The sequence below is a fragment of the Phocoena phocoena genome, chromosome 12, assembly GCF_963924675.1.
Source record: "Phocoena phocoena chromosome 12, mPhoPho1.1, whole genome shotgun sequence".
Classification (NCBI taxonomy): Eukaryota; Metazoa; Chordata; class Mammalia; order Artiodactyla; family Phocoenidae; genus Phocoena; species Phocoena phocoena.
The window spans coordinates 38,851,233-38,878,728 of record NC_089230.1 but is presented as its reverse complement, the minus strand read 5'-3'; the positions used below and the strand labels follow the sequence as shown (position 1 = coordinate 38,878,728).

General features: G+C 36.6%; 1 protein-coding gene across 2 annotated transcripts in view; it reads left to right on the top strand.

Moving 5' to 3' along the window:
- Positions 1-1,788: 1,788 nt before the first annotated feature.
- The window catches only part of HSF2 (heat shock transcription factor 2), a 39,218-nt gene continuing 13,510 nt past the window's right edge, over positions 1,789-27,496 (top strand). The window contains exons 1-8 of one of the 2 annotated variants that reach the window (XM_065888609.1): positions 1,789-1,974; positions 17,461-17,569; positions 17,744-17,871; positions 18,731-18,855; positions 21,033-21,108; positions 24,377-24,438; positions 25,340-25,427; positions 26,959-27,107. In XM_065888609.1, coding sequence (XP_065744681.1) covers positions 1,882-1,974; positions 17,461-17,569; positions 17,744-17,871; positions 18,731-18,855; positions 21,033-21,108; positions 24,377-24,438; positions 25,340-25,427; positions 26,959-27,107 — 830 coding nt within the window. In that variant the 5' untranslated portion in view covers positions 1,789-1,881. The remainder of the gene's footprint in view (positions 1,975-17,460; positions 17,570-17,743; positions 17,872-18,730; positions 18,856-21,032; positions 21,109-24,376; positions 24,439-25,339; positions 25,428-26,958; positions 27,108-27,496) is intronic. The other variant, XM_065888610.1, reaches the window with a different exon arrangement.

Sequence of the window (27,496 nt, the reverse complement as noted above, 5' to 3'; positions counted from 1 at the left end):
TCTTTTTAGCTAGCCAAATGCGTTTGTACTTCAAGACCCAACTTAAGGTCCCCATCCTCCGAGAATTCTTCCCTTACGACCTTAACTCACTCAACTCTGTCTTTCTAAATGTTTCAGTACTAGTTATATGACAAACAGCTATTTTTAAAATATTAATGATTGCTCATCATTGTGTTCGTCTTGTGTCTTAAGTCAGAGTATAAACATCTTAAGTATTGAGATGGTGTCATCATCATAAAACGGAAGGAACGTAGGCTTTCGAACTCAATAAAGCCTGAGTGTAAATACCCTCTCTTGTTTACTAGCAGTGATATAGGTAAACTTGCTCTTGAGTCTCAGAATCTTCATTGGAAAAACGGGATAATAAGACCTACTGCACTGGGTTGTTGTGAGGATTAAATGATATAATATATGTAAAACCCTGGGCATATTTAAGTGCTCATCAAATATTAGTTCATTTATTGGATGTCTCCCACCACACATCTGATTTTGTTTCAGCAAACAGATCATTGCTAGACACAAAGTCAAACACAAATTTCAATAAATATATGCTTGTTGGAAATTGTATGTATTTTATTTTTTATTGTATTAAATTACATGTACCCAGGAGGTAAACCAATCCTATGTTGAATTTCTTATAAAATGTTATTATCTCTGACTTGTTTGTACATTCTTATGTTTACATTCTGACTCATAAAATATTTTAAATTTTGTACAATTCTTTATATTTTCAAACCTCCTATGTTATTAATGTTATCTTAAGGGGTGAAAAGAGAGACAGTTTTATTCCCAATGAGGAGGTGGGAAAGACCGGCACAGACAGATTAAGGGATAGCTCTAATTACACACACTACCAGTGTAATTAAATATCCACTAATGCGTCCTTGAAGCTGGGTCTAAACTCATATGCTGACTCCTTGTCCAATATTTTTTCCACTATACCAAATCTGTAAAGGACATACAGCGATAATTATCTTAAGAACATACCTGTAAAGTACCTACAGGAACAATTATTTTAATTGATTAAAACAGAATAAATGATACTATTTCTTTTTATGCTGCGCACATAGTGCGCATTCCATGTCTGTTAAACAGCATGTAAGCTGCCTATTACAGGTCTTGGTTCACTGTAGTACGTGCTTAGTAAAGAGTGACTTACTTAAATTCCTCTATTTGATAAATGTGTTTTATAGGAACGATTTTTTTCCTAATGAAAATTTAAGGACAAGGTTCATTATTATTAACACAGTTTCAATTTGGGGCCTAGCAAATCATGCTTGAAAGCTGTTTTTCCCCCCCGTGTGAAGTATTACACTCCTTCCTCCTGCCTGACTGGCTCAACCCACACTTTGCCTACCAAACTTATGACTCAAAGGCCCCTGAGGACTTTCTGTAGCCTTCCAGCCATAGCCCAAACAACCAAAGCTGCTTCCACGTGAAACAACCAAACACAGTCCCCCAAGCAGAAGATCCGCTACAGCGAGATCTCCTATAGACAGGGCGAATGAGAAAGCAGCGTCCCCCTTTGCTCCCACCCCTCCCCATCTGCAGCATCCAATTGCTTTCCTCTGTCGTGCGGTCGGCTCCTGGGATTGGTCGGGAACGGGACCGGCGCGAGACCAGTGAGCACAGGCCGAGCGGGGAGACTGGTCAGTCACGTGCGGCCGCCCGGTTACCCCGCCTCACTGCGCCCCTGGCGGGGCGGGGCGGGGCGATGTGGGCGGGGCCCGAGAGCTGCTGCGCCTGCGTTGTGGGCGTTTTCGGGGAGCAGCTGCTGCCGCCGCGGCCGCCGCCGCCCCCGCCTCCGCTGCCGACGCCTCCGCCTTCGCCGCTACCGCCGCGTTTGGGTGTAGAATTAGGAATTCCTGCGCCTCGTTAACAATGAAGCAGAGTTCGAACGTGCCGGCTTTCCTCAGCAAGCTGTGGACGCTTGTGGAGGAAACCCACACGAACGAGTTCATCACCTGGAGTCAGGTAAGGGTGAGGGCACGGCGGCCTCCGAACCCCCTAACTAACGTCCTTCTCTCTCGCTCTCTCCCGCGGGGTTGTCTCTCGCGGCCTGCGGCTCAACGCCCTCTGTGAGGCCCGCGGCGCGGGGGTGGCGGGGTGGCACGGGCCTCGGCGTGCAGCCTCGCGGAGAACCCCGGTATTGTTCGCGCGGGGAGCCGCGGGGGTCCCGGCCGGTGCCGCTGGCTCAGGCCGCGGTGGGGGAGGGGTGGCCCGCGCGGGGCGCCGCGGCCCAGGAGACCCCGTAACGGTCCGATCCGGGCGGCGTTCGGAACCAGCCCGGCGGAACGAGGGCGGCCGACGAGCCGAGGGAGCGGGAGCCACGTTACTGCACACTCATCCTCCGTCCTCCCGCCGGGCTCGCGGGCTGCGGCTCGCTGGGGGCACGGGCAGCTCTGGCCGGGATCTTCAACGCGGGGTTTATGTGAGGCAGTTTTTACCTTCACGACCTGATTCTCGCCGCTAAAACAGACACACAGTTCGCCTCGCATTTGAGATCTTTATGACGGCAGTCAGGGAAGGAGGCACATGTTCAAACGCAGGTTACTGCTTATCAGGAGGCTTGAAAATATTATATAGAAAATGGTACGTTATTCTTTCGCGATTCTGAGCCATTTTTATAAACGGATTTTTATGATTATTTTAATAAAAGTGCCAGTAGACAGGTGTTCAGTAACATAGTGGAGAGCAAAAACGAATCACTGAATTTCACTAAACAGTTGCCGGCTGTGTGGTGTATAGATGTCTTGATTATTGGTTTGATCCCAATTCTGCCACTAAACAGGCTCCTTATCTCGTCTGACCCAAGTGTCGTCGTCCATAAGATGAATGGGTTACTTAGGTGATCCAAGACCCCCCTCTAGTTACAAATACTGATTCTAATTAGAATGATTATTACATAAACAGAGCATTTGCGTTACAATACACTTAGGCTATTGGAATCGTTTTGTGAAGGGGAGTGGAGTTCTCTTATTGTAGATGGTCATCTGTTTTGGATATTATCTTGTTTAGAGGCCTGGAAAAGAGTAAGTGAAAACTACCTGCACAGTGCCTGGCACCTGTTAAGTGCTGAGTAAATGTTATCTCCCCTCTTTCTCACTTTCTTTTCTGTTTCCTATGCTAGGAACCCTCAGTTTTACTATTTTATCTTAACAGGGAGCACTACATTGAGTACGTGAAGTTTTGACTACTGTAACACCACAGTCTGCCTTATATTGCTGTCATTTGTTTATTTTCTTTATCTCCCTCTAGGACTTAATTTTCTTGAAGGTCAGTAGCATCGAGTGGATGTTGTGCATTAGGCATTTGATGAATTCTGTACAGTTGTACAAAGAAGGGGTGGGGTGAAAATAAGGAAGCCAGCCACCAGTATACACTTAAAAATAAACAGATGTCTCATGCTTTTCATCAGTCATAAGGATTAAAAGTTGACAAGGATGGATCAGCACAGACTGCAGTTACTCAGCCTTGTGCATGTGTAAGAGATTGGACTGAGAGTCTCCCCACTCCCAAGCTGACTTTATTACACCTATTTGTCTTGGGTGGGCCTTCTTGTTTTTATTGCCTAGAAATGGTACCTAAATATATTGGAAATTGGTTTTAGTTAAGGGGTATTCTGTCAGCAAGTCTAATAAATTCTCATTAGCCAACATATTTTAATAATACTTTAATTTTATGGGCAGTATCAAATGTGTAGAGTTTCATACTAATCCATAAATGCATCATTTTATGAATTTTAAGCTCAATAAACCACTGAAAAATCATTATTATTTTTTTTCCATTATTAAGTCTAAGCTTATGTTTTGGCTTCTCATTTTTTAATACATAGTGGGAGAATTAAAATATAAATTCAGGGCTTCCCTGGTGGCGCAGTGGTTGAGAGTCCGCCTGCCGATGCAGGGGACATGGGTTCGTGCCCTGTTCTGGGAAGATCCCACATGCCACAGAGCAGCTGGGCCCGTGAGCCATGGCCCTGAGCCTGCGCGTCTGGAGCCTGTGCTTCGCAACGGGAGAAGCCACAACAGTGAGAGGCCCGCGTACTGAAGGAAAAAAAAAAAAAATATATATATATATATATATATATATATATATATATATATATATATAAAAATTCAGTGAGGACAGGGACAGTATCTGTGCCAAGGGATACAGTAGGTTCTTAATAAATGTTTGATTAAGCAGTGAAATCCTTGGACTATGTAATGGAAATGGTAGGAATGATAAAAGTGGAATGATGCCTGAAAACAATCTCAAAGATCATCTGGTTTAGCCTCATTATGTAGATTTGAAGCTTAGGTTAGATTATTTATCTATAATTACAAAGCTAGCATTATCGGAGGTGGGGCTCTAACATAGATTTCTGAGCTCCCAGATCATTCTTCCATCAACGGCCGTACACTTAATACAGGTCGTCACAATATTTAGTTTTTATACCAAAATGTTACTCCTCCACAAGTCAGTGGACAATTCTGGATTAATGTCTTAGGCTATGCTTAGTTGCCTAAGGAAGTTGTCTTACATTCCCACAGATTTTTCCGAAAACAGTGTTAACAATGAAAGGTAAAACTTTAATTGAACAATGATGTTAGATGGAAAAACCAAAATAATTCACTCTCTTCTTTTAGAAGTTGCTATTTATGGTTGTTTCTGGTTTCCTTCAAATTTGTTTTGCTGGACTTCTGTTGAGGTAATTTAGCATTTATACTCTCTGAGTGAAAATCATATTAAGACCTTTTAGAAGTAGAAGATGTTTTGGAAAGGAGGCAATCTTTTATGCAATTGTTTTCACTTGTGGAAAATAATTTACTCTAGCTAGAGTGTAAGGCAAGGGGAGAAAACTTACCAACTGCAGTTTGAAAAGCTTGGCTTAATATTCCTGAAGACATATAACTTTAGTTTTCCTTGAAATTTGTAGTATGACAGAAATGAACTAATACCCCCATTGATGTCATTGATTGTAGAAATATAATACTCTGAGCAATCAAAATAATACTGTTATAAACTCAAGTAGTAGAAATGTCTTTAGATTCTGAGTGTCTTTAAAACATACAGTACATCCCCCAAATTCCCCACTGATATTTCTTTTTCCTTTCTTTTTTGTCTGTTTTTACGTTTCCTATAGCTATTTTGGCTCTGGTAGGCACTCTGTTACCAGAATCGAGGACAGGGATAGTACTGTTGAACAACCTAAAGCTGTTTTAAATGTAACAGAGTCCTCAACAGAGGGCACAGGTTTAGCTTGGTAGCAACTGGGGAAACTTGATCTTCAGGGACAAGAAGTTGTGGAAGTTGAATGGAAGTTCTTGCAATTGATCGTAAGGAACAGCCTTTACTGTTACTGATCTATGATACTCAGTGTATGTTGAAGTGAAGCAATATTAAAAAAAGAAAGAACTGGAAAGTCACTGTTTTACCAGTGTTACTTCCTTTGTCTCAGTTCTTCAGGTTGCTTGAGAATACCAAGAAGTGATTTCCACCAAAGACTTCATACCCATCGGTTCCACCTTTTTGTGTCCTATGGCAGTCTGTACTTCCCTATCCATCTCAAGTCAGCAGAGACAGATCAGGAAATAGGAGGGAAAGGGAGCAAAACCAGAATTTGTCCAGTGTTTTCTAGCTGTTTTGGATGAATTTGAACAGTAGATCTTTAGACTTCCCAGTGTTATGGTATTGTTTTGAATTTCCCAGCAGTACTCTCAAGTGAAAACAAGAAAGGCCACAAGTGTGGCAGAATAGGGGTTAAATCCACTTTAGATGGACCTACAGAAAAGTTGACTGATTCACAGACAAGTATTTTTTATTTGTATACGTAAGAGAAAGAGCTAGAGACTCACAAGGAATGGTTGGTAAACATTAAGAAATTATAGACGGGTTGTTTAAAAAAGAGACTTCTATTTTGGAAACTTTTAAAGTAATGGGGCTGAAGTATTAGATTATTATTAAGAGTATTTTGGATGTTTATAACCAAGAGTCCCAGTTTGAGCAGAAACAATTACTATTTGGAAGCTTGCTAACATTTATGGGTTAGGCCTAAAGAGAAGCTACCATCCTTCTCACCCTACTGAGTAATAGTGGCTTTTTGTCCCTTATAAAATGCATAGGGAGAGTTCTGTGTTGCAGTGCTTAAGCTTCACAGGTTTAAACAGCAGTAAGGTAGAAATTTTGCACTCAGAGAAGTTACTTATTAATTTTGAAGTAGCGAGTGAAGGAATACCATAAGCAGAGACACAGAACAATATTAGTGAGTTAGGGTTGTGTGTGTCTGAGAGAGAGAGCAATGTAAACAAGATGCATTCATCTCCTCATTTGATATATATAATCCAAGAGTTGAAATTCTAAAAATATAATTTGGTCCACCGTGATCAAAGACTCATTTATTGTCACTCCCAATAGTTGTGACTCTGTTACAACCAGACAGTGTGCCAGGTAGTAGGAATCCATTCAGTAGTTAACAAAATAGCTGCCTTCATAGATCTTACATTTTAGTGAAGGATACTGATAATTAAAAAGTAAGCAAACACAAATAATATAATTTCAGTTAGTGATAAGTAACAAAATAAAGCAGGGTAAAGAGAGAGTGCAATTAGGAGACAGAAATCACACAGTATTTTGAACAGAGAAAGTTTAATAGGATAACTATATTAGGAGAATTGGGGTAAAGAAAACTCTAAAGAAGATAGGAATAGCAGTTATAAGCAGCAGCCATCACTGGTAGGCCTAAGAGCGAGTGCCCAAATAAGAGCCCTTCCCCGCAGTCTAAGACCTTGTTGGAGAGAGAATGACCATATTTCACTGAATGGCAAAGACTTCAGTGATGCCACACTAGTGGGACTTACTAGAAATCCATCCTTCAGAACTTGCCGGGAAATATGCTTTCTAGGGCAGGGGTTGGCAGATTATGGCCTGTGGGCCAACCATGTGTTTTAAAAGTAAAGTTTATTTGGAATATAGCCATGCTCAGTCTACTTACATATTGTCTGTAGTTGCTTTCTTGCTACAGGGGCAGAGTTATGACGTGCAGGCCTAAAATATTTATTATCTAGCCGTTTAAGAACACGTTTATTAGCCTATGCTCTAGGGTACCCTAGAAAGCTATTCATGGAGAGATGTCTGGCCAGAGATACTCTGATTTGAAGCCTCCCAAGGGAGAGGGGAGTGCTGGGGGAAGCTGCTGGCCTTAGGGTGCTGCTGCCTTCTGTGCACTGCAAGAGCTAGGTGCTGGAGAACCTGCCTGCACAGCAGGAACCTGCCAAGGACACACTGGAACCAGGAAAGGTAATCCCTTCCTCTTGTAATATCTCTCTAGTATCTTCTATGACAAAGCTTAACACCATGCTCGAAAAGAAAGATGTTTAAGACTCAGCTCCATATTTGCAGAGCCGACATCGAAGAATGAATTTGGCGCAGTAAATTCATAACTAGCATGTAAAATGACTGGAATCTGTTGTATTTTAGGTAGAGTGACGATGAAGCCTCTTTGGGGAGGTGATATGTGAGCAGAGATCTGAATGATTAGAAAAGATGGGTCTGGCAAAGGGGAATGGAAAATGTAAAGGCCTTGAGCATAGCATGTTCATATGATTGCAGAAGGCCTATGTAGTTGGATTATCTTTAGATAACATGAGAGTGAGGTCAGAGAGGTAGGCAGAAGCAAATGGTATAGGGCCTTAGGGCATGGTAAGGAGATTGGAAATGAGGGAACTAGTTAGAAGACTATCACAGTTTTCCACTATGGTATTGAAAATAGCGTGGTTGAGACTAGGGTAATAGCAGTGGAGGTGGTGAGCAGCAGATGTAATATCTACTTTGAAGGCAAGGTCACGGATCTTAATGATAAATTTTCTGGAGTTGGAGGAGAGATAGAAAAGAATTAGAATGACTCATGTATTTGGCCTGAGCAATGGATGGATGATGGTACCATTTGCTGAGATGCGGGAAGATTCGGAGAAGTGCAGGTGGGGATTCTGTTTGGCCATGTTAACTTTGAGATTACAAATGGATCGCTAGTATTACTTCAGACGTGTTTTGTTTTGCTTGCATTTCACTGACCACACTTGGTCATATGACGACACCTTATTTCAAAGGAGCTGGGGAAGTGCAGTGCTGGAAAGGAGAACAGCATGAATGACTTCTGTACTCCAAGACCTTCAAGTGGCAATGTTGAATAGGTTATTTAGATAATGTAAGACTGGCATACAAGGTGGAGTTTGGAGCTTGTGAGTGGTAAAGCCATGGGACTGGATGAGATCATCCAGGGAGACAGATGAAGATAGAAGGACCTGCAAGATAGGGTATTCTAATATTTAGAGAGTATGAAGACAAGGAAAAGCCAGCAAGAGAGATTGAGAAGGAACAGTGAGAAAGGAGAAAACACAAGGGAGTGAGGTCATATAAGTTAATGGAAGAAAATGGTTCAAGAAAGAGATGATCAACCATGTCAGATGCTGTTATGACTTTTCTTATACACCTCTTCTGGTGTATATAAGCAAAAATTTCTGTAAGGTAGTTAAATCTACATTGAGGAGTAGAATTTCTGGAAAATAAGGTATGGCATGCTCAACCTCAAGATCAAATTTTCCAAAAAAAATCAGCTTGTACTCCTTTTAGCCGTGCATGAGATTTCCCATTAATTTGTCTCTTCAAAACTTGATATTCTCATTCTTCTGAGTTTTTACCAATCTGGTGGATATAAAATATTATATCAATGAGGTCTTAATTTATATTTCCCTGATAATTAATGTGTTCAAACACCTTTTCATATTTATTGGCCATTTGTGTTTTGTATTCTATGAAATGTTTGACCATTTTTCTATTGGGTGGTTTATCTTTTATTATTTGTAGGAATTCCTTGTAATTCTGCATCTTTTTGGATGTACGTGTTGCCTCTGTCTTCTCCTAGTTGTGGCTTATCTTTTTTACTTTCTTTTGATGAGTATAAGTTATTAATTTTAATATAATTTAATATATCAGCCTTTTTTGTGATTCATGTTCTTTGTTTCTTCAGGATGTTTTTGCTTTCCTACCCCAAGGAGAGAGAAATACTTTTCCATCTCTTTTTTTTTTTTTTTCTGAAAATTTTAAAGGTTTGGATTTTATATCTAAATCTTTAATTCACTGAAATTGATTTTTGTGTGTGGTATAAGGGATCCTGTTTCATTGTTTTCCATATTTAGTTGTTTTAACCCCTTTATTGAACAGTTTCTTCTTCCTCTAGTGATTTGTGTTGCTACCTCTGTCTTATAAGCAAAATTATATGTAGATTGTGTTTTTGTGTCTAGGTTCTCTATTTTGTTCCACTGGATAATTTATCCTTTTTCTTGTATCACATGTCTTAATTACTGTAGCTCTGTAAAGCTTTTGGGAGGGCAACGTAGTCTTCAGGAGTGCCTTCACTACTATTGGTCTTTGCTCTTCCATATATGTTTTAAAATCAAGTTCCATTAAAGAAAAAAACAAAGCAAACCTATTAGGATTTTTTTTTTATTGGAATTGTACTGAAACTGTAAATCAGATTAGGGAAAATAGGTATCTTTATGATATATATTCATGGGAACAAATCATTTTTCTAAATTCATTTTGTTATTTAATAAAATTTTATATTTTTTGCAATTAGATCTTGTACAGCTTTGTTAGATTTCATAGATATTTTAAGTGGTATCCTTTAATGAAAAATAATTGCTGTTGCTGGTAATTAGAAACACAAGTAACGTTTGTATATTGATAATAAACCAGTGAGCTAATCATTTTACTGATTTGGATTCTCAAAGTGTACATCCATAGGTGTCTGGATATGACAGTTTTGTTCTTATTTTGAGAACCTTATACCTTCAGTTTCATTTTTTGCAGTGGCTAAGATACCTCAGGGTGTCAGATAGAAGCAGCAATCATGGGATCCCTTTCTCTTATTTTTAAAGGAAATGTTTTAAATATTTCCCCTTTAAGTTACTAGCTGTTAAAATTGAGAATTTTTAGTTTGCCTTTTTGTTATTGTTGACAGGATTAATTGGGTAGCTTAGAGGGGACAGGGCATGCCGGGATGGAGAATACAGGAAAAAGTTGACTTTGGAGGAGTAGGATGATGGGTTTGAAATAGACAAGTGAGTGAGTCAAAGAACATTGTGTAAAAATGTTAATGATTGAAAAATTCAAGTGGGAAATTTGAGATGGTCAGGGGCAGAGGCATAGTTGTGATAATCATTATACATAATAAAGTCAGTAATTAGAGAAATTGGTGTGGATGAGACTGCCTAAGGAAAGAGTATAAAAGGTATCATAATCAAGGATAGAAACTTAAAAAACCCACTACCTCTTGACAGCTGGAAAACAATTGAAAAGAAACATGAGAGATAGGAGACCCATTGTATAGTTTCGAAGCCATAAGAGCCGAGCATTTAAGAAGGGGAGTGTCAGTAGTGCCAAATGAAATGCCACAGAGAGGTGTAGGAAGATGAGGACTGAAAAGAGGGCATTGAATTTGGCATTTGACATTTTAGAAAAAACAGTTTCAGTAGAGACACAAAAACTGAAACCAAATTTTAGTGAGAGTAAGTAGATGGCCCTGAATTGGAGAAGAGGGCTTTAAAATATTTGTCAAATTTGCAGTGAATGAAAAGACAGATGGGGTGGATAGATTGAGAGGAAGTAAGGTAGAGGGAAGGTCCTTTTAAGATAGAAAAAGATGTATGCATTTTTAAATTTTAATAGCTACTACCTAATAACCAACAGTGGTTATTTTTAAACTTTAAAAAATTTGCCAATCTAATAAGTGAAATTCATTATTTTACTGTACATTTTATTATGAATGAGATCTGATCTTCTAAATTTCACATTGAGTGTTTCATCTTACTGATAGAAAATTTTTAATTAATGCAGTTAATCGTTTGTCATAAATGTTGGATATATTTTTATGTTAGTAAGCTTTCAACTTTATTGAATTTTTTAAATGTCTGTTGTCAGTTAAGTTTAAGTTCAGACACAAGTAATAGAAATCCAGACAACAATGGCTTAAACAAAATAGAGATGTACTGTATAGAGATGTACTCTTACATCTGAAGATGTACTCTTACATCTGAAGATACTGAGTCACCTTCTCAACCTTTCAGCCATACTTAGTTCCTCTACTTCAGTCATTACTGGAGCTCTAGCCGTTGGCTCCAGGTTCTGAGCAGGAATATGAGATGTAGGAGTTTGACACTTTGAGTCTTTTCCCTTTTAGAAGCTTTTGTGGAAGCTCCACTCAATCCATTTTGCTTATATCTTGTTTGCCAGATGTGTTATTTGGCCACCTCTGTTTCTAAGAGGGACTGAGAAATGTATTTGTAGCATCAGACAAAATTGTGTTGTTAGTAAGAAATTAGAGGATCATCCATGTTGTTGCAAGTGGCAGAATCTCTTTCTTTTTTAAGGCTGAATAATGTTTCATTATGTATGTATAAAATATATCAATATATGTATAAAGTATGTATATATCTCACAATTTCTTTATTCTTTCTTTATTGGACATTTAGGTTGTTTCTGTATCTTGGTTATTGTGAATAATGCTGCAGTGAACATGGGAGCACGGATATCTCTTAGAGATACTGATTTCATTTCCTTTGGGTATATACCCAGAAGAGGGCTGCTGGATCATATGGTAGTTCTATTTTTAACTTTTTGAGGAACCTTCATACCATTTTCCATAATGACATTACCAATTTACATTCCCACCGACAGTATACAAAGGTTCCCTTTTCTCTACATCCCTCACCAACACTTGTTGGTTTGTTTTTTTAGGAATAGCCATCCTAAAAAGTATGAGGTGATGTCTCATTGTGGTTTTGATTTGCATTTCCCTGATGATCAGTGATGTTGAGCACCTTTTCACATACTTGTTGCCCATTTGTATGTATTCTTTGGGAAAATGTCTAATCGAATCCTTTGCCCTTTTTTTTTGTGGTATGCGGGCCTCTCACCGTTGTGGCCTCTCCTATTGTGGAGCACAGGCTCCGGACGCGCAGGCTCAGCGGCCATGGCTCACGGGCCTAGCCGCTCCGCAGCATGCGGGATCTTCCCGGACCGGGGCACGAACCGGCATCCCCTGCATCGACAGGCAGACTCTCAACCAGTGCGCCACCAGGGAAGCCCTCCTTTGCCCATTTTTTAATTGGGTTGCGTCTTTTTGCTGTTGAGTTGTGAGAGTTCCTTATATATTTTAGATATTAATCCTTTATTAGATATGTATTTGCAAGTATTTTTATTCCATTAAGTTGTCTTTTCATTCTGTTGATTATTCTTGGCTGTGCAGAAGCTTTTTAGTTTGGTGAATTAGCTTGTAGTAGTCATTTCACTGTGCATGTGTGAATATATGTTAAATCATCATGTACACCTTAAATATATACAATTTTACTTGTTTTTTTTGTTTTTTGGGTTTTTTTTTGCGGTATGCGGGCCTCTCACTGTTGTGGCCTCTCCCGTTGTGGAGCACAGGCTCCGGACACGCAGGCTCAGCGGCCATGGCTCACGGGCCCAGCCGCTCCGCGGCATGTGGGATCTTCCCGGATCGGGGCACGAACCCATGTCCCCTGCATCGGCAGGCGGACTCTCAACACTGCGCAACCAGGGAAGCCCCCAATTTTAGTTTTAAAAAATAAAAAAGAAAGAGAAATCAAGATAGAGTAGGCACTAGTAGTCTCCGTGAATACATTTATTAATTTTTACCTGTATGACTTCTGGGGTTTTTTATGTGATGCTTTCAAAAGCTTGGTTATAAAGAGTGAGGTAACATTGAGTTAGCATTGAGCTTTTGTTTTTTCCTTCCAAATGGAAAGTTTATTAACTAATCCTTTTCCCTCCTGATTTTTCCTCCTGATTTAAATGCTGCCCTTATTACTATTAAATTCTGAAATAGATTTGCTTCTGCTTCTGTTCTCTCTAGTCTGTCCATTCAGCTATTTGAGTATCCCTTCTTTAGTACCAAACTCTCGTAGACACTCTAATTCTGTTGTCTGCGTAAGGTGGGGTTAACACCTCTCTCTCCATTGTTTTCAGTATTTTCTTACCTATTTGTTACATAATTTTTATGAAATGAACTTTAGTACCTAATATTTGGTTGTGTTAGCATCTATTCACCTTGTCTCCAAAACCTTTTTTTTAATTGAGAGAGAAGTCAACGTACTGGTTAACTTAATTAGACTTGACATCTTTACAACACTGTCTCTCTGTAGTTTAATATTTTCTTAAAGGCCTTGTGTATTCTTAAAATTTATTTTTAGATACTTGATATTTTTCTATTGTTGGAGTTTTTTATTCCATTTTAGTTTTAGGTTTTTGTTGTAAAATACATATATCTTAAGATTAACCATTTTAACCATTTTTACATGTACAGTTCAGTGACCTTAAGTACATTCACTTGTCATGCAGCTGTCACTACCATCCGTCTCCAGAATGTTTTTCATATTCCCAAATTGAAACTTCATACTCATTAGACAGTAATTTCCAATCCCCTCCTCCTTAGCCCCTGGTAACCATTCTGCTTTCTGTCTTTATGAAGTTAAGTATTCTAGATACCTCATATAAGTGGAATCATACAGTATTTGTCCTCTTGTGACTAGTCTAACTTAGCATAATGTCTTTAAGTTTCATCAACATTGTAGCATGTGTTCTTCCTTTTTAAGGGTGAATAATAGTCCATTGTATGTATGTACCACATTTTGTTAATCCATTCATCTGTCAGTGGACGTTTGGGTTGCTTCCATCTTCTGGCTATTGTGAATAATGCTACTATGAACATCGGTGTACAAATATCTTTTTGAGCCCCTGCTTTTAATTCTTTTGGATATATATGTAGAATTTTAGGATCATTTAGTCATTATGTGTTTAATTTTTTTGAGGAACCACTGTACTGTTTTCCATAGCAGCTGCACTATTTTATATTCCCACCGACAGTGCAAAAGGGTTCCAGTTTCTCCACATCCTGACCAATACTTATTTTTTGGGTTTTTGTATTTTTGTTTTTTAATAGCCATCTTAATGAGTGAAGTGATATCTCATTGTGGTTTTGCTTTTTATTTCCCTAATGATTAGTGATGCTAGGCGTCTTATGTGTTTATTGGCCATTTGTGTATCTTTTTTGGGAAGAAGTATCTATTCAAGTCCTTTACCCTTTGCTGATCAGGTGGCTTGTTTTTCGTTGTTGTTGAGTTGAAGTTTTTTTAGTGTATGTTATGGGTATTAACCCCTTATCAGATGTATGATTTGCAAATATTTTCTCCGATTTTGTGGGTTACCCTTTCACTCTCTTCATAGTGTTCTTTACGCAAAAGTTTTAAAGTTTGAGGTAGCCTCATTTGTCTGTTTTTGCTTTTGTTGCCTGTGCTTTTGGTTATCCAAGAAATTTTTGCCAAATCCATTGTCATGAAGCTTCTCCCCCTTGTGTTTTCTTCTAAGATTTTTATAGTTTTAGCTGTCCTGTTTAAGCTTTTGATCTGTTTTGAGTTGATTTTTGTATATGGTATAATGTAAGGAGTCAACTTCATTCTTTTGCATGTGAATATCCAGTTTTACCAGCATGGTTTGTTGAAAAGGCTGTTCTTTTTCCGTTGAATTGTCTTTTTTTTTGGCTGAGTTGGGTCTTCGTTGCTGCGCGCGGACTTTCTCTAGTTGCGGCGAGCAGGGGCTACTCTTTGTTGCAGTGCGCGGGCTTCTTGTTGCAGAGCACGGGCTCTAGGCATGCAGGCTTCGGTAGTTGTGGTACACGGGCTCAGTAGTTGTAGCTCGTGGGCTCTAGAGTGCAGGCTCAGTAGTTGTGGCACATTGGCTTAGTTGCTCCACGGCATGTGAGATCTTCTGGACCAGGGCTCGAACCCATGTCCCCTGCATTGGCAGGTGGATTCTTAACCACTGTACCACCAGGGAAGTCCCTCCATTGAATTGTCTTGGCATCCTTGTCAAAAATTCTTGGACTGTATGTATGAGGGTTCATTCCTGGATTTTCTATTCTGTTCCATTGATTGGTCTGTCTTTATGTCACTACCATATTATTTTGATTATTTTAGAAGGAAATTTCAAATTGTTTATTTTTTATATGGAAATACACTAGTGACTTTATTTTTTTTTTAATTTTTATTTCATGTTGGAGCATAGTTGATTAACCATGGGTTAGTTTCAGGTGTACAGCAAAGTGATTCAGTTATATGTGTGTCTATTCTTCTTCAATTTCTTTTCCCATTTAGGTTGTTACATAATATTGAGTATAGTTCTCTGTGCTATGCAATAGGTCCTTGTTGGTTATCTATTTTAAATATAGTAGTCTGTACATGTCAATCCCCAAATCCCAATCTATCCCTTGCCTCCCACCCTTCCCCGTGGTAACCATAAATTTGTTCCCTGAGTCTGTGAGTTTGTTTCTGTTTTGAAAATAAGTTCATTTGTATATTTTTTGGATTTTGCATATAAGCAATATTGTATGATATTTGTCTGACGTAGTTTACTTAGTATAATAATCTCAGGGTCCATCCATGTTGCTGCAAATGGCGTTATTTCATTCTTTTTGATGGCTGAGTAATATTCCATTGGATATATGTACCACATCTTATTTATCCATTCATCTGTCGATGGACATTTAGGTTGCTTCCATGTCTTGGGTATTGTAAACAGTGCTGCAGTGAACATTGGGGTGCATGTAATCCTTTCAAACCATGTTTTCTTCTGGATATATACCCAGGAGTGGGATTGCTGGATCATACTGTAGCTCTATTTTTAGTTTTTTTAGGGAACCTTCATACTGTTTCCCATAGTGGGTGAACCAATTTACATTCCCACCAACAGTGTAGGAGGCTTCCTTTTGCTCCACACTCTCTCCAGCATTTATTGTTTGTAGGTTTTTTGATGATCGTCATTCTGACTGGTGTGAGGTGATATCTCATTGTTTTGATTTGCCTTTCTCTAATAATTAGAGATGTAGAGCATCTTTTCTTGTGCCACTTGGCCATCTGTATGTCTTCTTCGGAGAAATGTCTATATTTAGGTCATCTGCCCATTTTTTGATCGGGTTGTTTGTTTTTTTGATATTGAGCTGCATGAGCTGTTTGTGAATTTTGGAGACTAATCCCTTGTCAGTCGCATCTTTGCAAATATTTTCTCCCATTCTTTGGTTTGTCTTTTTGTTTTGTCTGTGGTTTTCTTTGCTGTGCAGAGGAGTTTAATTAGGTCCCATTTGTTTATTTTTGGTTTTATTTCCATTACTCTAGGAGATGGCTTAAAAAAGATATTGTGATTTATGTCAAGTGTTTCGCCTATGTTTTCTCTAAGAGTTTTATAGTATCTGGTCTTACATTTAGGTCTTTAATCCATTTTGAGTTTATTCTTGTGTACGGTTTTAAAGAGTATACTAATTTCATTTTTTTACATGTAGCTGTCCAGTTTTCCCAGCACCATTTACTGAAGAGACTGTCCTGTACTGTATAGTCTTGTTTCCTGTGTTGTAGATTAATTGACCATAGGTGCATGGGTTTATTTCTGGGCTTTTCTATCCTGTCCCATTGATCTATATTTCTGTTATTTTGCCAGTACCATACCATTTTGATGACTGTAGCTTTGTAGTATAGTCTGAAATCAGGGAGCCTGATTCCTCCAGCTTCATTTTTTCTTTCTCAAGATCGCTTTGGTTTTTCAGGGTCTTTTGTGTCTCCATACAGATTTTAAGATTTTTTTTGTTCTAGTTCTGTGAATAACACCATTGGTAATTTGATAGGGATTGCATTGAATCTGTAGATTGCCTTGCATAGTATAGTCATTTTGACAATATTCATTCTTCCAATTCAAGAATATGTTATATCTTTTCATCTGTGTCATCTTTGATTTCCTTCATCCATGTCTTACAGTTTTCAGAGTACAGGTCTTTTGTCTCCTTAGGTAGGTTTATTCCTATGTATTTTATTCTTTTTGTTGCAGTGGTAAATGGGATTTTAAAAAAATTTTTCTTTCTGACCTTTCGTTATTAGTGTGTCAATTAGTAGCTAGATATCTTACTGAATTCTCTTGTGGTTTTTCAGTTGATTGTACAAATATATAATTATGTTTATTGATAAAATATGACTTTCTTTCAAATTTTATCTTATTTTTGTCTTAATTGCATTGGCTTTAAAACATTGTTAAGTAATTATACTAGCTACATACTGTATTTTATTAGTTTTTGATTAGAAGAATGGAAATCTTTCTAATATTTAACTATAAAGTTTGATGCAGCTTTTGGTTTAATACATACTCCTAAACTTTTGAGATTGACATCAAAAAGTTTAATTGCAGTTTGGAGCTTAATTGAAATTTGTAACTTAATTGCAGTTTGTTTTTGCTGCTATTAATAGGAATAAAATGATGGTCTGAAGGTGTCATGGAAAGACTGCCAAGTTTTGAGGTTCATATGTATCACCTAATTTCAGAGGATCTTAACTAATTGACGTTTTCAATTTTTTTCAGAATGGCCAAAGTTTTCTGGTTTTGGATGAACAAAGATTTGCAAAAGAAATTCTTCCCAAATATTTCAAGCACAATAACATGGCAAGTTTTGTAAGGCAACTGAATATGTGTGAGTATGGATAGCAGTTTAATTGGAGTACTGTCATCAGTCACTGATTAAACCTTTTCCACCATTAGGATGATAAAGGAAAATATATTCCATAGAAGCACCATTAATTTTTTAAGTTTTTACTTTTGTCTATTTAAAATTTTATTCAAAATCTGAATTTTGAATCTTTTTCAGATGGTTTTCGTAAAGTAGTACATATTGACTCTGGAATTGTGAAGCAAGAACGAGATGGTCCTGTTGAATTTCAGCATCCTTACTTCAAACAAGGCCAGGATGACTTGTTGGAGAACATTAAAAGGAAGGTGAGCTATTGTTAACATGATTTAATTAGGGCGTTAACATGTAGTATACTTGGCCAAGACATATTTCATTTGTTGACATTAAGAAGGTACTGAAATACACAGGTTTTCTTGTTGGGACAACTTAGACTAATAAAGCTTTAATTATTTTGCCCCTTTTTTTTTTTTTTTCCTCTGCGCTCAACTGTATGGAGGGCTCAGTCTTTAAACACTTTTTAGAGGAAAGGAAATGTTTACATTCTGACTTAGGATAAGGAGTCATCTATATGGTGATGGCTCACTCCTTATAATTTAACTTAAAAAACGTAAGTTCCTACTAGAAAGTCAGCTGTCTGGAGGGCGTTTTTCTTTGGTTCACTGCTGAATATCTAGTGCTCAAAATAAGTCCCTTATATATAGTAGGAATTTAAATAATACATTTTTGAATGGATGATATGTTTTGCTGAAATAAGATATTTTGACTAAATTCACAAGGTGGGGTGGGGGGCGGTAAAAGGGTAGTGGACCATGAAAGAACATGGTCTTAGTGTGCAACTATTCTGCATAAATTTAATTAAAAGTGGAATGCAATAATAAATAGGCTTGGGGAAATTACTGGGAATTTGACAGAAGAAAATGAAAACAAAAAAAAAAGCCCTTAAGTTGCTCCTGCTTGTGGAAACTTTTCCACATTAAAAATAAATAAATAAACTGATTATTCCTTATCCTCTCTTTGAGCTATGAAGTCTATTCTTTTCCTGGGCTTTTGGAACTAAATCTCACTTCCTGGACAGGCTACAAAAACATCTTATAACAGGGAAGTTTTGAATTATAATCATGGTGTTTAGTATTTGTTTAATTTCCTACATTTACTTTTTGAAAGGTTTCATCTGCAAAACCAGAAGAAAATAAAATTCGTCAGGAAGATTTAACAAAAATTATAAGTAGTGCTCAGAAGGTTCAAATAAAACAAGAAACTATTGAGTCCAGGCTTTCTGAATTAAAAAGGTAAAGTATTATTTCCAAATATAATCCTAATATGGGGGTGGTGTGTATGTGTGTGTTGAGGTTTGGAGGTTGGTGCTTTAAGTACCTAGATTACATTGTTGAAGCCAAGATCAAAAGCCTTTTTCTTAAGTATTGATTCCCTTTATTTTTTATTTGTAGCCATAAACTTTACCCCAATATTGTATTTTCATGATGGTGTTGAAAGAATATATAAACTTGGTCAGTCAAAACAATTTGATTCACAAGTGTTACTGATGAAATAATAGATTATTAAGTTGGTGTAGGAAACTATGATTCTACTTAGGTTGACTTTCATATGTTTACACACATATGAGGACCATAAGCCATACTACAGGGACTTCTCTGGACCCGGTGGACCCAGTGGTTAAGACTTCACCTTCCAATGCCAGGGGTGTGGGTTTGATCCTTGGTTGGGGAGCTAAGATTCCACATGCCTCGCGGCCAAAAAACATAAAAAAACAGAAGGAATATTGTAACAGATTCAATAAAGACTTCAAAATTAGTCCACATAAAAAAATCTTTAAAAAAAATACGTTACCTATCCTTTCTTTTATAGAAGTTTCTTAGGACATTTTCTATGTGGCCTATCTTTTAGGAAAAAATAGGACACAAAAAATAGGGAAAAAAGGACACTAGAGGCTTGTCCTACTTGATACTTACTTTACATAGACTTGGGAAAGTGATATTCAAACCTTTTATCTACAGAAAAGTGCTGTATTTTGTTTTACTACAATTTTTGGCAGCATTATCCTAATGCCACAGTAACAACTTGTGTATAGAGTAGACCTATATTTCTCTTCTTAGTAAGTAGTTGGAATTCTCTTATAGTAAATAGGCGCCAAGGTCTTAAGAGTATTTATTTTATGTATTGTCTGTCCCATTTCATTTGTGGGACGTTAGTCTAGCTATTCTTAACTCAAGTATCTTCATTGAGAGTAACCTTGGACTTTGATTCCCTTTCTTAATAAGCCTTAATTTGAAGCTTGCTAGTTTTGCATGTTTTATTTAAGCACTTACGTTGGTTTACTCTATGTATCTTGTGTCTGTTGAAGTGCCCTTTGACCCAGTTCCTTGAATCTCAGATTTAGCTTTTAAGGAGTGGGATCTCAAATTCATCTTGTAAGTCTTAGTGGTAACCATTCTACTTATCTTTAGTAGGCAGGTGACGGTATCTTTATATTTCTGAGTCAGAAAAAGTACAGTAGTTATTCAGTAAGTATCAAAATCTTATCTTCTGTGCCCTCTATATTTAAATTCAGTCCCTTTTGTAATAGTTTGGATTGAGGAAGATGGCTTTTGTGTAAATTAACAAAAGAGCAAAAATTAGAGCATTTAATAGAGGAATTAATCTTTCAGGCCTTCTCAAAATTATCATTGCTGCTAACATTTAATAACTGCAATTTCAATGGAAGATGGTGAATGAAGGAAAAAAAACTATTACTGCTGGGCATATAATTGGTTTGTCATGTATTTAGATATGCTTTTAAAAAAACAGATCTTTTAATATGCTTTAAAAAAACCAAACATTTATATGCTTGTGTTTGAGACAGATCTTTAGACAGTTTTAGAGTCTTACAGACTTTAGCTCGACATCAATACTTAACAAATTGTCTGTGTGATCTTGGGTAAGTCTTCTCAATTCTCTGAGTCTCAGTCTCCTCATCTATAAAATAGAGATAATTCCTTTCTTGACAGATTTTAGAGAAGTTTAAGTAATACACATAAAATGTTTAGAATAGTGCCTGGCATAGCAAGTGTTGGGTAAGTGTCATTTCCCCTTTAAGAATTGTTTCCTAAGCACAAGTCCTGAATTCACATGGTAGCCATAGTTGAAAAGTTAGCTTATTTTTTAAACAGGAAGTAATGAAGCAGATTGTCAGAGGAGTAAATGGCCTACTATGTATGGATGTAAGCATAAATCTTAAGTTTTCGTGCATACATTGCCATGAGTAGAAGATACTACAGTTATGAAGGAAGGATTCTGGAGTTGTGTCAAGGTTAGTTGCCATTCTGTGTAATTGAACCAAAGTTTTCCTAGTCTCATAAAAATATATAGTAAAAACTAGTTCAAGTCTGGTGTTCTTAATTAAAGATATTGAGGTCTGGCTTATCTGACTGAATTTTTTTATTTTTATTTTTCATAAATGATAACATAGTGAGAATGAGTCCCTTTGGAAGGAGGTTTCAGAATTACGAGCAAAACATGCACAACAGCAACAAGTTATTCGAAAGGTAAGCTTTTTTCTCTGACTGTAATCTGCATTTGTTTAATGAGTACCATTTGTGACCCCACCCCCGGCAGAAATCTCTATTGAGTAGTCAGTGATTGATCTTAGTTTCTTATGTATTGGGTACACAGAAGTAAAACTATGAAATCAAACAAATTAAGCCAAGTGTTACATATTCTTTGTAATAAAAAAAATTTCTTATTAGCTAAATGTAGTCATTCCATACTTCCAGATAATGTTTCATTAGCTTTTAGTAAAATATTTTTGCCTGATATAACAACTTTATTATACTTAATTCTTAGGAGTATAATCAATATACTACCAATTTCTTAACATTTTATGTAAAAGACATAGCTTTACTGTGTGGGATTTTTTTTTGTTTTTTGTCTTACTATTTTTTATTCTAAAAGGCATAGATATGGCCTTGGAAGATAAATGACTAATATTTTCAAGTCAGTCGATCAAATTATGTGTTCAAAAAATGAGTTATAAGTGTATGCCACTCTTAGTATGTGCAGAAAAGCAGTTAATGTAGTGTTGTAAAATAAATCCTAGATTTTAGTATATGAGCTGAAAATTACTGGGGGAACAGAAAATCTCTCTGCTGCAATTGTGTCCTTGTGATTTAATCTTCTCATATCAGCTTTCATATGTTAATAAGAGGTGAAACATAAAAGTAATTAAGGCAGCTATTTTTTGCTCATGAGTAAACTGGACTAAGTTTAAGCAACAGGTTTTATCAGGGGAGGGAGGGTGGGAGAGCTTCAGTTTGTTCCTAGTCAGAGGCCGTTAGCTAAAAATAGTGTTATGACTGAAAGGATATGGGTGTAGTGGAGCAGGCTGAGAACACAGAGATGAATGGTAGCTGTAGCCTTTGACCCATAGTCAAAATAGGTATACTGATTTTTAAAAATAAGTATGCAAGTGAAGGTTGAATGTAGGATTCAACTTTAAGTGTTTAGTCCAAGTACATGTATTTTAAAAACTTTGATATTTGATTCCAACTTGAAGCCCTGTTTAAGAATACCTGATTTTAAATGATAGGTGTACCTTAACCTGTGCTTTATTTTTAAAATCTGTTAATCTTTTTCAGAAAACAATGTTTTGGTTAAATATCAACTCACAATACTCCATAATTTGTTGGGTTTTTTTTTTGAAAGCAAGGATAGTTGATAAAATACTTATTTAACATTTCAGTTTTTCATGAAATCTAACATTCTTTCTGCTCAAATTTGAGTTTGAATCTATGTGTTTTAGTGGGGTTAGGGAGTTTACATAATGCATGATGACAGGTGATAATTTTTTCTCTATTCCTGGAATTTGTTTCTAATTCTGCCATTTACTGTTTGGCCTTGGATTAATTGGAATAATATATGGGAGGTGTCTGTTATAGAACTTGTCAGCTAAAGAAGTCCAATGATGTAAATGTTAAATGCCTCATCTTCTCCTTCAGGAAACGAACTCTATAACATAATGCCAAAGTGTCAGAAGAGAACTGAAATACACAGCAAATTTCAGGAGAAATTTAGCCAGAGATTCATGTTCTTGTAAATTCAGCCAACTAATGTTTTAAGAATTTTCCCTAACACTTTTTTATAAATTAACAAAAGTAATTGGACTATTTCGTAGATATCTTTAAGGTTAAATGTTGTCTTTTCTTCAGCTGTCAGCATTTTCTTTTGAATAAGCAATTTAGTGGCTAACCTCCTTTTCATAGACTCTAATGCTGTTTAACTCTTCAACTAAAATGTCTATATTTTTCTCCACGGCAAAGTTAATACTAATTGTAAGGCAAACCATTTAGTAGCCTCGTTTGGGGGAGAATGTACAAAATTAAAGCTATACAGTGTGTTTTTTCAATGGACAATTCTCTATTTTAATTGTGTAATTATATTTCATAAAGCTTGTACAAGGGACTCTTCTGCAGAGTCTAAATAGTCATCAGTCACTTGCCCTTTATTCATAACATCTCAGTGATATACTGCTGCTTTTTTTTAAAATAAATTTTTTAAAAAAATATTTATATATCTTTGGCTGCCTTGGGTCTTCATTGCTGCACGCGGGCTTTCTCTAGTTGTGGCGAGCGGGGGCCACTCTTTGTTGTGGTGCTCAGGCTTCTCATTGCGGTGGCTTCTCTTGTTGTGGAGCACGGGCTCTAGGCACGCAGGCTTCAGTAGTTGTGGCTCGTGGGCTCTAGAACGCAGGCTCGGTAGTTGCAGCGCACGGGCTTTGTTGCTCCGTGGCATGTGGGATCTTCCTGGACCAGGGCTCGAACCCGTGTCCCCTGCATTGGCAGGCGTATTCTTAATCACTGCGCCACCAGGGAAGCCCCTATACTGCTTTTAATAGTTTACTTTTTTAACTCCTTTAGGCAGTATAATTTCAAGACATACCCCTAAACCAGTTCTCACATTCATATCAGTATCACCTGGAGGTCTTGCTAAACAACACATGTTGCTAGACCTCATCCTCAGAATTTAAGATTCAGCAATTCTGGAGTGAGGCAGAGAATTTGCATGTTTAAAAAGCTCCTAGGCCAGTGCTGCTGTTCCATGGACCACACTTTAAGAAACACTATCATAAAATATGAAGTATTGTTTGCATGTCTTGATCTGTTTAATAGTCTTTTTCTAAATTTAATCAGACTCTGAAGATTAAATCAGCTTCCCGTGATTGTCATCAGGAAGCTTTGACAGATGTTCAGTGTCTCAATAATAATTTTTCTAGAGTTAGCCAATAAACTTTTTCTAACTTGCAAATAGTGAGATCTATTCTGAGAGAGTTGGCAGTTTCTTTTGCCTCTAATTGTATTACCTGGTATAAGAAAAATATCTGTCAAACATCAGTTTTCTTTTCTGCATCATAATCTTCTTGAAAGAATTTTAAGTAAAAATAGGGATCTGTATCCAGGCATGCTTGGTACTTATCATCAAGACAAATAATTGAACTGAATATTTAATAGATGAATAGGTGGATGGGTGGGTAGGAAGCTAGATATAGAGATAGATATATGGGTAGATGGATGTCCTAGGTACCTCTGTATCTTAGGTAGCAGCAACTTTATCACAGGTTGTTCTTCTGCCTGGATGCTGGTACATTTCTTTAAATATCATTGTAAGATGCATCCAAATTTAAAATGTTAATATGTGAGAAGCTATGTGACTTAGAATAGAGGACATACAGTACCTGCATTAATTTTATAAGACTTGTAATATAGACTAAAGAATTAAGAATCTATGATGGAATATTTCTTATTTATATTTTCCTTTTAGATTGTCCAGTTTATTGTTACACTGGTTCAGAATAACCAACTTGTGAGTTTAAAACGTAAAAGGTAAGATTTTATGATAATACATTTTGACCTATCTATAGACAACCAAACGTTAGAATTTAATCATGAATGGTCTACATTTGCTAAGTATATGCGTGTTGTCCCAGATGAACAGTCCTCCCTTGTTAAATTATACTTCTAACATTTCAAGAGTGGTGGTGTTTCCTACTATTGTCATCTTGCTGTTTTTGAGAGATTAGAATAGCCTAAATGGTCATTTTACATACATACGGTTTATAAAGAGTTCATCTTTCATTCACATTAGCAAATTATTGTAGCATTAGTCCTCAGTGAGAGAAACTCTTAAAGAGAGGATACATGCTGAAAAAAGCATAAAAAGTTTTTACTTGATGTCTCATGTTTAATCCACTCACAAGGGTCTTTAAAAACCTGTACATTGACCATGGGTTGTGATACCCATAAATGTCAGTAACTACCTTTGTCACAATTAAAACATAAGGAAAACAGTGGACAAAGGAATAGGTAGAAGGAGAAAAAGATTATCTTGTAAGGCAAAGGATTTTAGCAGAGCTTGGTTATACTTACAGCTTATGCTGTAGAATTAACTCTACTTCCGCTGAGTCTTTGTGATATTACCTACTTTTTACTATGTAAGAACCATAAAGAGTTATGTAGTTCAGTCAGCAATGAAGTATATTTGGGGAGAGTAATTTATAGTGTTTATTATAACAAATAACACAGAAGAATGGAGAAGTAAAAGCCGTGGATACACTATCCCCCATACCCCTCCAAAGAGGTAATCGTTTTTAAGAGTTTCTTGTGTACTGAAATTTTTTATTCATTATTAAAATGAGTGTGTTTATATGTGTCTAAATTATTAGAAGCAATTTAAACTCCATGTATGTTTGCTCACTGAACTTCATGTATATCTTCTGATTTTCAGACCTCTACTTCTAAACACTAATGGAGCTCAAAAGAAGAATTTGTTTCAGCACATAGTGAAAGAACCAGCTGATAATCACCATCATAAAGTAATTTTTTAAATTCTGTTTTATATTTATTATCTCAAACTAAATTTTATTACAGCAGTATGTCATGCATTTGAAAACGTTTAGTGAATAATCTAACTGTTCATCCTCCAGCTTTTAAATCATGACATTTTTTATCATTTGCTCTAGATTATTTTAAGAGATAAACTATTACAAATACAGCTGTCTCAGTTACCTGTTCCCAAGTTCATTTTTCTCTCCCTCTCCAGTCTCCCCTGTCACCCAGAGATAAATCACTGTCTTGAAGTAGTATGTGTCATTCCCATGGCCGTTTGATGTGTGAATCCATAAACAATATTTGGTATTATTTTGCATATGTCTAAGCTTTATATAAATGATATTATTTTGTACATATCATTTTGCAGTGTGGCCTCTTTCACTTGGTCTTGCTTTTGAGATTTATTAAACATAGAGATTTAGTTGATCTTAACTACTATATGAGATTAATTGAATGTTATGATAATGTAATTATGCACTTGTCCATTGGTTATTTTAAGTTGTTTCTAACTTTTATTATAAATGTGTACAGACCTAGACTCTTTTACTGTAGCAATTTCAAAAAATATTTTTGTTTACCTTCATTTTTTCACAAGCTCTCTGGGTAAATTGTCAAACTTATACCCAGTGGCAATTAGTTGAGTCCAGACTTCTTTTAATATCTGATTATCATTGTTACTTTCAAATCTTAGAATTCTAAATACTGCTTTAGATTTATTATTAAAGTATTGAGATTTTTGTTCTCAGGCAAGTCAGAGTTAACCTGACATCTGGTTCCTCTTCCCACTGTTTAAATTATCAAGCATACCTGTTTTTAGGATTGAAGACTCATGTAAATGGGTGAAGATTTCTTAATTTAACGTGATTTGCATCTTTTGCCTCTATATTATCTAGAGTTGAAATTGATAGAATTTTCTATTATAATAATGACTTTAGTTTGCTTTGGAGAATTGAATGTTTTTTTATTAGTGTATCCATGGTCTGAATATAGCTGTAGCTGAATTAAAAAAAATAATAATTGCTAAAATGCCAGACTGACATTTAGCTGTGGAATAGTTGAAGTGTTTTTTTCCCCCTTTTAAAGAAACCATTTAATGAGTAAGAATAAAACATGGCGTCAAACAGAGTAGCTTGAGATGAAATAATCCCCATCAGCCCAGTGGCCATCTGGTTATGTTCGAGATTTCTGATGAAGTCCTAAGACTTTTTTACTCTTTGGGTATAAAAAATCTTTAAAATTTGAAGATCTTTTCATGGAAACATTCTGAGGCATGTCATCTTTAAGGTCCCTTACAGTAAAAGAAATAGTTAAGTAGCATGCAGATAATACATGTCATACCTCTGTAAATTGGTACTTCTAATACCAATTTAGTGTATAAGTCCCATAAGGGCAGAAAACATATCTGTTTTGCTTACCATCATATCTCAGTGCCCAGTTAACATTTTTTAAATGGTGTGTTGTTTGGTAGTCAAAATAATTTCAGTTTTTTGATATATTTTCTACCTGATTTTTTAGGTTCCACACAGTAGGACTGAAGGTTTAAAGCCAAGGGAGCGGATTTCAGATGATATCATTATTTATGACGTTACTGATGATAATGCAGATGAAGAAAATATCCCAGTTATTCCAGAAACTAATGAGGATGTTATATCTGATCCCTCCAAGTAAGGAGATTGTGAAATACAATTTTTGAAAATATTACTCTTTTTTTTATCAGAGATCTAAATTTAAAACTACTTTATGCTTCGATAAACTAATATCTGACTCATATTTTAATTATTGAACTGAAAAATTAAGCCAAATTATTCAAGCACATAACCCCCCTCCCTCCAGCGAAAAGACTCCCAGCAAAAAGTAATGAGAATTCATTCTTATTTTTAAAGTTTGGAGTTAAAGACCTTTAATTGATTCTTTGTGGTCTTATATTATATGAAGTATCAATATTTTTCATTAAACTACACACCCAAGAAAAGCCTTTTGACAGGTGGTTTGGGGAGAGAGTTTCCGTGGAGAGTGACTGGATAGGGTGAATTTATTGAATTAGTCTGAGAAT